This window comes from Suillus fuscotomentosus, assembly GCF_016647785.1.
Source record: "Suillus fuscotomentosus strain FC203 chromosome Unknown F5891scaffold_164, whole genome shotgun sequence".
NCBI lineage: Eukaryota > Fungi > Basidiomycota > Agaricomycetes > Boletales > Suillaceae > Suillus > Suillus fuscotomentosus.
In genome coordinates, this window is record NW_024539676.1 from 60489 (window position 1) to 75195 (window position 14707).

The following is a 14707-nucleotide window of genomic DNA, read 5'->3' on the forward strand; positions in this document are numbered from 1 at the left end:
CACTTTTTCTAATGCGTGTCTTCTGAGCTCCGCGGTCATTTCTCTCCTAACTACGTATACGCAGATCCGAGGTTCAGATTCCTCATAGTACCGGTCCCCGGAGAGATATATTACCTGCTTCGCATCACCTTTTCTTTCAATCCAGCGCGTTCAAGCTGGACCGTAAATCGCAAACAGTTCCTCCTGCAACCTGCGACCTGCTGATGCGACGATATCCAACGGATGTTAAGAGCGGACGCTGGAGAAAGCCATGCTTGACCTGTGCACGGATTCGTTCGCACACGCTATACATCACGATGTCGCCGAGACATTCGAACGTTATTTTCAAGAGAAGAGGAAAGGACAACAGCAAACGTGACATCCGAAGGTTGAACGGAGCGCTTGTTAGCGTGTATATAGCGAATATCAAACCTGATAACAAAATGTTTCCGACGTGGTGAGACTTGGACGAGTGGGCCGCGGTGGCATGCAATCGAGTCCCAGAGTTGACAATGGCTTAATACAACCCAGAACTTCGACGGAGGTATAGGTTGTGTCGTGTTGTTTCGCGAGTAAACGTCGGTTCTTCGTTCAATAGATCTACAATGGGTGATACGTACCAGTAAAGAACAGCATACGAGGTCGACGAGCAACTCCGAGGAGCTTCGACTTGTGAGGCCTTGAGGATTCGATTAACAGTGAACACATACAAATATTTATGACTTCACAGTAGTGTATCGATGCTCTAGCACTCATGCATCATGACGTAGCTATATAGTGAGTGATTGGTAAGTGAGATGTCTATCATAACATGAAGATGAAGTGGACTCGTAGACTGCACCGTGATATATGGATCTACCGTTACATTTTGGAAAGAATATGTCTGATGAGAGATTTGACATCCGCGCATGAATTATCGTAGAGTGTTTCTTCCATGCAAAGGATATGAAGGTCAGCCTTGGGTAGCGTAGTGATGCATGCATGCCTAGTATCCACAGGAATACCGACCGCTTTGAGTTTGTCCACATTGTTCGACCACCAACTACTGAAGGGACCTCTAAAATTCTCCAAATGGGTGACAACCACTACGACCGGCACATTTTTGCCCACCGCCGATTTGAACTTCTGGTAGTTGCGCCCATCCGATTTCTTCAGGAGGCCTCGCCCTGCCGGAATACAGTATACCAGAAGGTGCGGGCTCTTCATCTTCTTCAAGTACGTTATGAGCCGCCTTTCCGCTTTCGGGGCCCAAAGGAAGCCCCAACGCCCTTCTTCAAGACCAATTGTATCGTGTACTTGACAAGAAAATCTGTCCCCGAGATCACATCGATACTCCCTTTCTACATGTGTGCAACCGGTTGTGTCGTTCGAGGTAGGAGCATTGGCCCCGGGACAAAGCATGTTGATGAGGGAGCTTTTCCCCGCCCCAGTTTGACCAATGATGACCACGTTCTTTGACATATGACTCTGAAAAGATATCAATATCATGAAGACCTCCAACTGGTGGAAATATGACCTTTGTGAGCGAACGAAAGCACCGGCGGCTCCAAAGCTGTGCGAAGAGCTGAAACGTGTTTGACTTACGCACAGATTCGTTTGCACACGGAGAGCTACACACTTTCAGGAGTATGACGTCGCTGAAATCTTCGAAGGCTACTTCCAAGAGAAGAGGTAAAGACAACAGCAGACGTAACATCCGAAGGTGAACAGAGTGCTTGTGGTACATAAAATGATTATGATTCCAAACATGTGGTCAACATTGATTTTCGTCTTAGTAGACTTGATCAAGGGAAGGTTAGTACGCAAGCTAACTTGAAGGTTCTCGCACGATTTTTTATTGGATCTACTTGATGCGAGCAGCGAACTTCGGAAGCTGCGAGAGACAATGAGATACTACGTTAGTTAATGATCGAGTGATATTCTCACTTCAGTCTGAGTGAAAAGGATTAAGGTGAAACAACGTAAGCGATGGCGAAATCAGACGAGTGAAGGTAGTAATATATATAATTATAATGCGTGGCTTAACCATCGTACCGACATACGAGATATAACTGTTTGCAAATATGTGGTATGTAAGGGGTAAGGCCGTATTAACGACAACGACAGTCTATAATCGGATGAGGCATAAGTTCAACGGGAGGTCGGAGCTACGTCTTGCTTGATCATATTAGCCAACTCTTTTGCGACGTCTGGAGATACGCCACAACGCTTCGTGAGATGAGGGACAAGATCTTTCTTTTTAACCTGCGAACCCCCTGTGAGTAGCGCCTTCTGCTTGCGCATCGACGACACGAACAAGTTGTGCCCTCCTGTCCATGCCTGCTTCTGCCCGTCAGCAGTAAATTCCTTAACAAGTTTGCGGATCGTGATGCGCGATTCTTCATAATGGATTTTGTGTCTGCCGTCCAATCTATTGGCTGCGGCGATGCACGCATGACCGGCGACCTGGATCTGATACTTTCTGAGGGTATCCTTGTTTCTGTCCCACCAATTCTCCATCCTCTCCTCTCTTTCGAGGTTCGTGATCGCAATGACAATTGGAACCTTCTTCTCGCAGAGAAATTCGTGAAAGAGTCGATAATTGCTTTGAAGTGTAGGAGTGACCCTGCCGGCGCGAACGCAGAATAGAAGCAGATCAATGCCGCCTCGTCTATCCAATTCCTCGACGAGCCGATAGGTATTTTCGATAGACTCGAGGTACTCTTTGATTCCCAGCTGCGGTTCGTCGAGTCCGATGGTATCGAAAATCGTATACCGGTCACCGTCGAAGTCAATAGCATACTCATTCCACTGCATTGTACAGCGTTGCATGTCAGAAGATGTGCGCGCTACCTCCTTTCCCGCCATGAGGTTGACGAGCGAGCTTTTGCCTGCTCCCGTCGCCCCAAAGAGTAAGATAGTTTTACGCCTGTTCTTACTAATCAAAGTTGGCAAAATGTGACACGAAAGAGCGACTGAAAACTGAGTACCTTGTAGCCCCTTTCAGGCGGTACCGCTCGATAAGTTGACAGATGGCGTCGTGTGACTCTTTGTGGCGCTGCTTGAGCTTATCCCCTGCAATTTCATCGATAGTGGTGACACATGCGTGACCAGCAAAGGTCATGCCCAAGTTTGAGATAGATCGCTCGTTATCCCTCCACCATTCTTCCATTCCTGGTTCTTTGTGTTCTAAACTTGTAGCAACAAGAACGATTGGAACTCTCTCCTTCACTACGGAGCGGATTAACTTGTAGTTGCAGCAGAGCGCCTTTGTCGCTCTCACACCCCGCACGCAGTAGATGAGGAGATGAATATTATTTTGCTCCATAAGATCTTGAAGGAGTGTCTTCACAACTTTTCGAGCCTCCTCATCAGGAACTGTTCCTTTAGAGCCCTCACCGAAACCTGTATTCCAGTTCAGCAACAGTGATTGAGAGCAGCAAACTTGCACTGACCGGGGGTATCAAACAGCCTCACTTTCAAAAGGTTGCTCTGCATTGAGACGTCGTACCCGTTGGTTTCAGTCGTACATCCCATAGCATCGCGGGATGTCAGCGCCGTTTGCGTCCCGGCGACCAAATTGATCAAGGAACTTTTACCAGAGCCCGTTTGTCCGAAAATGACAACGTTGCAGGTTTCTTTCGTGTGATGCGAAGTCTCATTGATCTGATTTGGAATGTGAAAATAGTTCACGTCAAATTTATGCTGAGGAACACCCAGAGCCATCACTTACAGTACATTGTTCTCCACCAACAGACGCCATTGCAAAGATGGCTCAACTCCAGACAACAGTGAAGGGCAGGCCTTGCCCTGTGCGTTTGGTGTTTTTGAGGTGGTATCTCCCGATTAGTTGAATATATCTGTCAGTACGTCGGACTCGGACGTCCAGCTGCTAGATCAGGGAAAATTAACTACAACGCAAGGATACCGCATGTTCCATACGCTGTTGGAATGACGGTGGATGGCGTAAGAGCCATGCTGTCTATGTATCAATATGGGCTAGTTGTACATGCTCTAAGTAGTTGGAGCTAAAGCGCAGGTGCAGTGGCTGTGTAGTCCTGGATATGACTTATATAATTAGCAATGCGGCAGCGGTCATGCAATGTATCATGAGGTAATTGATAAAGATCGCGCAAGAAGCATTCCAATGAACGCGAAGCGCCAACTTTCTCTTTGAAAAAGCGGTGAGACGTGATAGTAGCAGCATGCGTGATTTAATGTGCTTGCAATCCCTGAGGCCTTCAGCTCACATCCCAGCCAGGATTTCATGTAGGCATAATGGCCTAGTTGCGGCAGGTTGATGAGACCCGAGGACGACGGTAAATTCGCAGTCAGAAGAGGACGAAACTTTCGCCGAGTCCGCGACATGTTCCGTTGATCTTGAGGTTGTATGGGACGAGTTTTGGTTCCAAGGCATGAAAAACATGGAGATGCTTTATTCTACGAGCGAATGTCACGTCTGCCCGCCCAAGGACAGGGAGTACTAGCGGGAATATTTGCCCCGGGGAATCAGCCTATCAAGGATCCGGGACTCGGCAATGCTCGATCGTTGATGAGACTTGACGTAGTTAACTGTTATTTAACCTCGCTAACCCTAATTATTTTGCAATTAATTCGAGGCAGGACAAACTGACCCAATGATTTAGTTTTTACTCGGTTTAGTAATGACGTGGCACTGACCCGAAGTGTACCTCTACCCACCTTCTGGTTGACGCTGGGATGTAGACGAGTCAGACAAGGGCGGCCTACCTTGGCCCTTTGATGCAGCTCCTGTGTTGTTTGATATCAACGCGCACTATGTATATGAACGTGAGATTCGGTTTTCAAGAACTATTAGTATAACTTATCATCTCTTTCAACAGGTGGTTACTAATCAAATCCTCGAGTCCAACACGAGTTTGCCTCAAGTTGTTCGAGAATCTGGCGGGTGCCGTTTTCAACCCCACGGGTTCAAGGCGTCTGAAGGACGGGCGCAAGAAACGTGATCTCCTGCAAGTCTGCCTCTGTCTTTATAAGAACTGCCGCATCATCGAGCGTCGGCCAAACGCTTTAACTGAAGACTATCAGGAGCATCCCTCTTACATAAATGGCAACAAAGTACGTAGTCTCCAGACGCCCTTCGTACTGTACAAGTTGTCTTATATTGATATATAGGACTAACCTGCAAAGCAGAGCTTCGACTCGGAATTCCGATACTGTTAAACAACCAGCTCCTGACAGGCATGTAGTCTCCAGATGAAGTTTTGTATTTTTCTCAATGTTAACGAGCAAGGACAGGCGCAAAACTATCGTACTCTTTGGGGAGACGGGAGCAGGCAAAAGCTCGCTCGTCAACCTCATGGCGGGAAAGGAGGTAGCGGGCACATCTCCTGACATGCAACGCTGTACAATGCAGTGGAATGAGTATTCTATTGACTTCGACGGTGACTGGTATACGATTTTCGATACCATCGGGCTCGAGGAACCGCAGCTGGGGATCAAAGAATACCTCGAGTCGGTCGAAAACGCCTATAAACTCGTCAAGGAATTGGATAAACAAGGCGGCATTGATCTGCTTCTATTCTGCGTTCGCGCCGGCAGAGTCACTACTACGCTTCAAAGCAATTATCGACTCTTTCACGAATTTCTCTGCGAGAAGAAGGTTCCAATTGTTATTGCGATCACGAACCTCGAGAGAGAGGAGAGGATGGAGAATTGGTGGGACAGAAACAAGGATACCTTCAAGAAGTATCAGATCGAGGTCGCCGGTCATGCGTGCATCACTGCCGCCAATAGATTGGACGGCAGACACCAACTCCTTTATGAAGAATCGCGCGTCACGATCCGCAAGCTTGTTCAAAAATTTACTACCGACCAGCAGAAGCAGGCATGGATAGGAGGGAACAACCAGTTCGTGTCGTTGATGCGCAGGCTGAAGGAGTTACTTACAGGGGGTTCGCATGTGACAAGGAAGGATCTTGTCCCTCATCTCACGAAGCGTTGTGGCATATCTCCAGACGTCGCAAAAGAGTTGGCTCATATGATCAAGCAAGACGTAGCTCCGACCTCCCGTTGAACTTATGCCTCATCCGATTGTAGACTGTCGTTGTCGTTAATACGGCCTTACCCCTTACATACCACATATTTGCAAACACTTATAAGTATAGACTGTCGTTGTCGGTAAACCTTATGAATCGGTACATAAATGTTCAAAGTTTGCAAACACTTATACCTCGTATTTCAGTGTGATGATCTGTCAAGTCACATTACATAAATACGCAGGTTGGGGGTCTCCACTCAAGTAGGTCCGGGTAAACGTGAATTTGATGAAAATTATTGATTACTGTTGTGACGAAAACTCGGAGGTGTTACCTTCAGATCGCGGCACAAGAGAGAAGAACTTTTCACAATGCAGTTGCCAGGTAAAAGGCCCATCAGTAAATTCACATCTCTTGATCTTCCTTTTTGCAACTTGCCACCGGGTAATTCTCGAAAAGACGGAAAAGCCACTCACAAGCACGGTGACCCCAACTTGCCATGAACTTGCTGTAATTATGAGTATTGAGTATTGTAAACGAGACACGAAGCACTTCTTGATTCAAGGAGTCGAGATGATAGGACGTGAGTCTAACTTAGCTGATTGAAGTGTGGGAGTAATTATGATAGGTGAGGAAATTGACGGAAATGAGAGTGAAGCAGGTGATGGTTCCAACGAGGATTCGGATGTATGCCTTGATGGTAACTCGTCAATGAGGATGACTCTGGATATCTGCACTGCTGCAGCCTGCAGTAATCAGGTGTTTGTTGGTAGTGAGGATGCTCGTCTAGATGGTCCCGAGCTCCTGATCCTTCTCTCTGACAACGCAATCGAAATGGAGGCTCAAAATAAGTCGCGAGCACCTGGGCCATCTTCAGAGGTAGGTAACGGTGGTCGTGTAGCCTGGAAGTTCAGCTTTTCTCAAACTCTGTAGCACATTAAAGTTGGTGTCAATTGAACTTGTCGATAATCAGTTGAAAACACGTGTCAATAACTGTAGTACCCCTCTGTTTAAAACACGTCTTGCAAAACTCGGCGGGGAGTTTTTCACGGAACACTACAGAGCATAGATGGTCTATTAACGTTACTATCACGCTGCCGCGGTGGTGGGGGCATATCCGAAGCTTTGGCAGGTGTATGTCATAAACTTCTCGATCGCACACCTCCGAGTCTTGGCTCTGCCGCGCTATCATGATGAACGTGAGATTCGGTTTTCAAGAACTATTAGTATAACTTATTATCTCTTTCAACAGGTGGTTACTAATCAAATCCTCGAGTCCAACACGAGTTTGCCTCAAGTTGTTCGAGAATCTGGCGGGTGCCGTTTTCAACCCCACGGGTTCAAGGCGTCTGAAGGATGGGCGCAAGAAACGTGATCTCCTGCAAGTCTGCCTCTGTCTTTATAAGAACTGCCGCATCATCAAGTGTCGGCCAAACGCTTTAACTGAAGACTATCAGGAGCATCCCTCTTACATAAATGGCAACAAAGTACGTAGTCTTCAGACGCTCTTCGTATTGTGCTCGTCTTATATTGGTATATAGGACTAACCTGCAAGGCTCAACTTCGACTCGGAGTTCCGATACTACTACACAACCAGCTCCTGGCAGGCATGTAGTCTCCAGATGAAGTTTTTTTTATAAAATATTAACGAGCAAGGACAGGCGCAAAACTATCGTACTCTTTGGGGAGACGGGAGCAGGCAAAAGCTCGCTCGTCAACCTCATGGCGGGAAAGGAGGTAGCGCGCACATCTCCTGACACGCAACGCTGTACAATGCAGTGGAAAGAGTATGCTATCGACTTTGACGGTGACTGGTATACGGTTTTCGATACCATCGGACTTCAGGAACCGCAGCTGGGAATCAAAGAGTACCTCGAGTCTGTCGAAAGCGCCTATCGGCTCGTCAGAGAATTGGATGGACAAGGCGGCATTGATCTACTTCTATTCTGCGTTCGCGCTGATAGAGTCACTGCTGCGCTTCAAAGCAATTATCGGCTCTTTCATGAATTCATCTGCGAGAAGAAGGTTCCAATTATTCTTGCGATCACGAACCTCGAGAGAGAGGAGAGGATGGAAGACTGGTGGATGAGGAAACACAGCACCTTCGAAAAATATCAGATCCAGGTCGCCGGACATGCGTGCATCACTACCGCCAATGGATTGGACGGCAGGCACAAAGACCTTTATGAACAATCGCGCGTCACGATCCGCAACCTTGTTAAGAAACATACTGCCAACGGGCAGAGGCAGGCATGGATGGGAATGGACAACCAGTTCGTGTCGTTGATGCGCAGGCTGAAGGAGTTACTCGCAGGAGGTTCGCATCTGAGAAGCAAGGATATTGTCCCTCATCTCACGAAGCGTTGTGGTATATCCCCAGAAGTCGCAAAAGAGTTGGCTAATATGATCAAGCAAGACGTAGCTTTGACCTCTCATTGAACTTGTGGCTCATTGTAGACTGTTGTCGGTAATACTGCTTTACTCTTATGGATTGGTACATGCTACATATTTGCAAATAGTTCAATTATATCTTGTATTTCAGTGCGACAGTCTCTCAAGTCGCATTTTACAAATGAGCAGGTTGAGGGTCTCCACGTTGTCTACGGCTAGGTCATTCTGCTGGCGAGAAGGTCGAGACTTTCAAGTTATTGGGAATCATGGAGATGCGAGACATTGCGACTCGGTGAGCTGATAAAGTGGAATTGAATTTGCAGTCAACTGTGCTTTCCTCTTCTTTGGTCGACCTTCTGTTTTTTTATGAACGTGCGAGGTACTGCCGAAGCTGTTTGTGGGAGTTCGTATGCAAATCTAAGTTGACGCTGAAGCTTGAAGTACTAGCGTGCAAGTGCTGGACGAATGTCTTCGGTGAAACAGCGGTCGCTAAATCTACCGCGAGCCTCAAACCATTAGAAAATTTTCGTATGTACAGTGCACAATTTGGAAGTCGTAAGTATCAAGAAAAATGGTCAAGTGTTATCAAACCATCGAGTCCTCTTCCACATTGTTCTCTTCCAAGGTAGACACGGACGTCTTCTCGAAAAGGAACGAAATGGTGCCGCCAGGGACATCGCGAACAGATAACGGTTGTGTCATTTCATCCATGACTGTGATGTTGTCTAGGTCAACAGCCGACAAAAGTGTATCGAGCCTTGATTTAGGCTGCGCGAGGTCTTCGTTGTCGTCCCTCACACTTGGAAGAATGAGATGCCGAAGAATGACGTCGTGGATGTTGTCGCTCGTTAATCTCCGCAGGCAATTGATGTGTGTCCACTCTCCAAGTGATGCAAGCTCCGCCTGTTTCTTCTTCATGTACTGCAGAACCATGGTCAGCATAATTCTGTGGATGGTGAAGAGTCGAATTGAAAGCCTTACTGCTCCATCCATCTTCTCGATGTGGCAAAGTTTGACTTGTGATGCATTGACGAAGCCGGTTCCTGCTGAATCTTCGTCGTCGTCATCCTCACCTACTTCTATATCGTTCCCGGAGGCGCTCGTCATGTTGTCATCGAAATGCTTTGGAACGGCATCGCATACACAATCTAAGAGGTCGTGAGTGTTGCAGCCTGTCTCAGGATGGACTCGGAAAATGTCCCGAAGCTGTAAATTGGTACGTCAATTACCAGTCACCTCCTAGACAAAAAAGAAGTACGTCTTTCCGTGAAAATGAGTCTGACTTTGAGCCGGATGATCCCTTGAATGTGATGATATAAACTCTGTCACGTAAAAAACAAAATATTGGCTTACCGAACCCATAAGAGCTTGACACCTATAATTGAGCGCCGGAATTCGACAGAACAGATAATTCACTCACAGTTGCTGAGTCCAATCTTGGTCACCTGCCTCTGATAGATTTTCTCTTCCCAGATGGGATATAAGCGCATTACACATCTGGTCAGCAGAGACACTCACCATCGATTGTTCCTGCAGTGAGAAATCGATAAATGAAAACTGGCCGTTTCTGCCCATCGCTATGATATTTGATAAGGACAAGATGTTTTTGATGATTTGCTTATTCACCGATGAATGCGTGCCATGGACTGAAGGTCATGACTTGAATGGAATATCTCATTTAGGGCTATTGTATCTTTATATATGCCACACACCTCGGGTTCCAATCGGAATCTATCAAACATAATCTTGACGCGCCGATAAGGTTGAGTCCGACGCCGCCCGCCTTTGAACTCAGCAGGAATAGAACTTCTCCCAACAAGGTCAGATTGGCGCTCATAAGTGCGAACTAAGTAACCTACAATGGCTGTACTGAGATGATTTATTGAAGGTGTTGACATATTCTTGCCTTTTCGCCGCTGGTGTCTGACTATGACGGTGTGATGTGAGACAAAAACCGAAAATACTACAACATGGAATAAAAACTGTACCCATCGAGCCGGAAGTAAGTATAAGACTTCTTCTTGCAGAAGGCTTCGATCAAATTGAGGGTTGATGTATAATGTGAAACAATGATACACTTTTCTTGCGTGCGCTAAATAGCGGTCAAATCAAGCTGTATAATTAGTCAAGCAGACTTACCTCTTTGATGGCCTTGAGGAGATGTGACAACGCCAGAAGCTTGCCTGATATAAAGATGAATCAGCCAATCAAACCTCATTGAAGAACATCAGGCCCACCGCTCATGGAGATGTCTTCGACTTGGACATTTTTAGGCAATAAACTCAAGGCGTCATCGATACCTGGGCGGCGAATTGCATTTGTATTTGTCGCTCTTGCCTTATCTACTTGGGCCTTGAGCAACACGGGACTATTGCTGACTTTTGTGAGCATGTTGATCAATGCAAGCGACTCTGCGGTCGGTCCATCAATCAGTCTATCTAGCTTATCGGGGTTAAGGATAGCCGAGAATATGGATAATTGCAGTTGCGTCGGAGTGATAAACACAACATATTCATCTGTTCAGCTCGTCAGATATTTGAGCTGCAGTTAGGGAAATAGGATACATTTTGGTGGAAGATAATTCTTGAGAATGCTGGCTTCCCGTCGCAATACGAAGCTTTTCGCGATCAAAGACAACTTTTGGTGCCCTTCAGCAGCAGAACGAAACACAATTATTCCACGAACCTGAGCTGACCGAGCCTCGCCAACCTCGAGTTCCTTCTCTGTGCAATCTGGTGCTCTACTTTTGAGGATAGGAACCTCATAAACTCTACGGAATGTAGCGTGATCATCTGCGATTAACCTATTAATTGATCGTTCCTTGTGAAGTAAGACTCTGCAGCTGACCGAGCAGCCCTGGGTTACAAAAGTTCGCCTTTGATAAGTTAGCATTAGGAAGGTGATAAAAGAGGTGCCTCATGCGCACCATGGCATGGAATTCACCCAAATCATTCTGAATAGGAGTACCAGACAGAATGATTCTTCGAACGGTACGTAATGACTTAAACATTGTCGAGGTCTTATTGTTTGATGACTTCAGTCTGTGTCCTGCCGAGCAGTCAATAACATGTATATTCTACCCGCATCAACTGACCTTCGTCACAAATAACTAAGCCAATCGGAGGACTAACCGGAGCCTTAGATTAGCACTCACTGCCACAGAAGAAAGAATACTCACTTGCAATACGCCAAATCGTCTCTGACTAGCATAAATAAATGCACAGCAGTGTAAAGATGTGCTACTTACATGATAGTTCGAAGCTTCTCATAGCCAATGACTAAAACCTGATGCAACCGTCTGATATTTCAATGAGTGGGGAGCCCAATCAATTGATGCCAACACATACGAGTTGAGAAATTGCTTGATGGTGGATTTATCCTTGTCGCCTGTGAAAACACCAACACGATCTCTCCCTAACCTTGAAGTCCAAGTTCAAATAAATCTCGCATCAACACGATTCTGTCCTACCACTTGTGAAATTCAGCACGCCAATTCTGCTTACGAATCAGAACATAGCGAGGGCCACTGAAGAATAGACACAGACATTGACCAACGATACAGGGCATACAATCAAAGCCTTGCCGATTACTGGCCCAGCGCCAACGTAAGGGTTCTGCTCTGTGGACGGCTTGGAGATCGTGATATAGATATGAGACAGCGAACTCACTGAGAAGTGTCCACACAAGAACAATTGTCTGTAAAAGATGTCACCGATTGGAAACTATGTCGAGTGAACGAACAGACCTGCAGGGTTTTCCCTAGACCCCTGGAACCCGAATATCAGTGATTACACGTAAACGGACAGATTGAACAAATACATCTCGTCGGCGAGTATACACCCTTGACCCTCATGTCTTCGTAGGCCCATGACACACTCATACAAAAATTTGACGCCTGCAACATATTGTGGCATCAAAGAAATAACATATTCAAATAGCATGAATACCTTCGATCTGATGTGGACGAAGATGTCTTGCAATGATAGGATCTAGGACGACTGCTACAATGGGCAAGTTCCTGCAAATATATCTCAGGTTTGCTCGAATAGAAGTGTGACACTAGAGCGTACTTCTTGTTGAACTTTTGAGCATGTTCTGAGGTTGTCGCTTTCATGACAATTGCTCCCTCGGCTTCAGGATCATGCCTAGCCAATTTATGACCCACGTTAATAAGAAGTTGAAGGAACTTACAACGGTCCATCGGGCTTTGTATTTGGTTTCTGGCCATAAAACGACGCGGGGGGCACAAACGCTTTTGAAGCACTTGGAGATGCGACTGTGATATCATTCTCTTTGCCAGGGAGAGCGCCCTTCACGTGAAGCAAAAACGAGGGCTTGGATGGTGAGGATAGCACTGCCGGCACATCTTCCTCCAGTTCCGGTAATGCATCTTCTGCCCCAGTGACAGAAGGCATTCGGGATGCTAGCACTTGTGAATCTAACTCGATTTGTTTGCCACCGGCGCTGAAGCCGTACCCGCTGTGTAGAGCGAGTCCGTCCCATTCCTTACGGCCAAGTCTTGACGGCCATTCAGTGGGAGGTGGCCGACGAGATAATTAAATCCTACTTACATTTTCCCCTTTTCTGATATCACAGTGAGCTTGTCACCGACATGGCTAACGAATGCATCGCCGTCCCAGGTCTTATGCTTCTTGTTCTGCGGCTTCCGCCTACGAAAGTCAGCATATATGCAATAGTCTCGCTCCGTGCTCACCAGTTAGCAGTCCAGTAAGTGGCTGGCGCGCTTGCTTTCAAAGAGCTTGTGGAGGGGGGGTCCCGTGTGGACAGAAGATTGACAGGATGAAGATCGATGGCCTTCCTGTCTATAGCTTTCAATGGCATCTTGTAAGGTACATTCATCTTCGTTGATGGCAAAGGAGTGACACGCAAAGAAGCTTTCACGGAGTTATTGTCAGTCATCGCAAGAGATGGCGCGCTTCCTCGACCATAGCATTTTCCAGACATGTATTCTCCACGAGAAATTGAATGATCGATCCTGATATCTCTCCCTCCAAAGGTATATTCTCCATTTTCCTCAGCCTTGGGCGCATTTAAGGAGCCAGCCCCCATTCTGTAGGCGCGACGACGCAGATTAGTCTTGATCCTCAGTCTTCTTGTCCAGAAAAGGAAACGTACATCTTTCCTTCTAGGTCGAACATGGAACCTCTGATGCCTATGAGAACCAGAACGGCATCTCCTTCCCATGTTTTGTGTTTCTTGTATTGGGGGTATCTCCTAGTACCTTGAGGTGAACACGAAGGACTCGAATTGGGACTCACACATACCATTGAATCATCCAGTACTCCTCTCCTCCATTACTACCGCTCGCACGACACGTCGAGGGACCTCCGAGGGTACTCTCAAGCGCGACTTTCTTCCTGCTTGAAGTATCGAGTGGCAGCTTTCGTTTCTCGCCCGTAACTGGTGACTGGAACGCAGACATAAATTTATCAAGCGAGAGCGTTAGACTTGATGATGCAGAAGGTGTTCCAAAATACTATCAGTAATGAAAAAGGTAAATGTGGGGACTGGACCATATAATTAGTTTCGGTTATTTCCGAATGCCATCTTATATATAAACCAACACGATCGATTGCACAACAAAACATGACAAACATCGAAAGCAAAACAAAAACATTATTTAATTGGGGGCAAGCAAGGGAGTCCGTCTGTATAGAACTCAAGACTAAATTTTGGTCGCACCCTAGCACACCTCCATCCACCACTTCTGTCTTAAACCTGTCCAAAGGCGACACGCCCATCGATCACCGTGGCTTGAACTTTGGTGCTCAGAATTTGATCGACAGGAACAGTCATGATGTCTTGTGATAGCACCACATAGTCTGCCCGTTTTCCTGGAACAAGAGAACCCAGGCTGTCTTCGCTAAATGAAGCATATGCAGCATCGATCGTCATGCCTATTGATTATTTTCAATATCAGTGACGCGCATATCTGAGTGCTCTCATAAAGTACCTCTCAAGGCTTCCATGCGAGTGAGCCGTTGTTCTGGAAACCTGCGAAACATACATGAGTTGAATGGGGAATATTTGGACGAGAAAGCCATACCATCCCGACGGGCCATTGGGCGATTGTCCTTCAGGTGATAGTCTCGTAATGGCTGCATGGAACCCAGCGAGCGGGTTCATGTCTTCCACCGGGAAGTCAGAGCCAATGGCGAGCCGAGAGCCGTGGTCGAGTAAGGAGCGGAAGGCATATAAACCCTTTACTCGCTCAGAACCCTGGAAAACGATGAACACCTGCAAACGCCGGTAGGTATGATTCCCATCAACTCACAAGACGTTCTTCCGCAAACCACATATCGCTGATGCTATTCCGCCCA

At 46.7% G+C, this 14707-nt stretch overlaps 1 protein-coding gene across 1 annotated transcript; it reads right to left on the bottom strand.

Annotated features, from left to right (window-relative positions):
- Nucleotides 1-649: 649 nt before the first annotated feature.
- On the bottom strand, nucleotides 650-1927 carry F5891DRAFT_1074052 (P-loop containing nucleoside triphosphate hydrolase protein). The gene is made up of 4 exons (XM_041363351.1): nucleotides 1906-1927; nucleotides 1598-1852; nucleotides 1496-1543; nucleotides 650-1446 (listed from the first exon to the last, which is right to left on the bottom strand). Exons 2-4 carry the CDS (start codon nucleotides 1703-1705, stop codon nucleotides 841-843), a joined length of 762 nt encoding a protein of 253 aa, XP_041217381.1. The 5' UTR covers nucleotides 1706-1852; nucleotides 1906-1927; the 3' UTR covers nucleotides 650-840.
- Between the last annotated feature and the right edge of the window lie 12780 nt (nucleotides 1928-14707).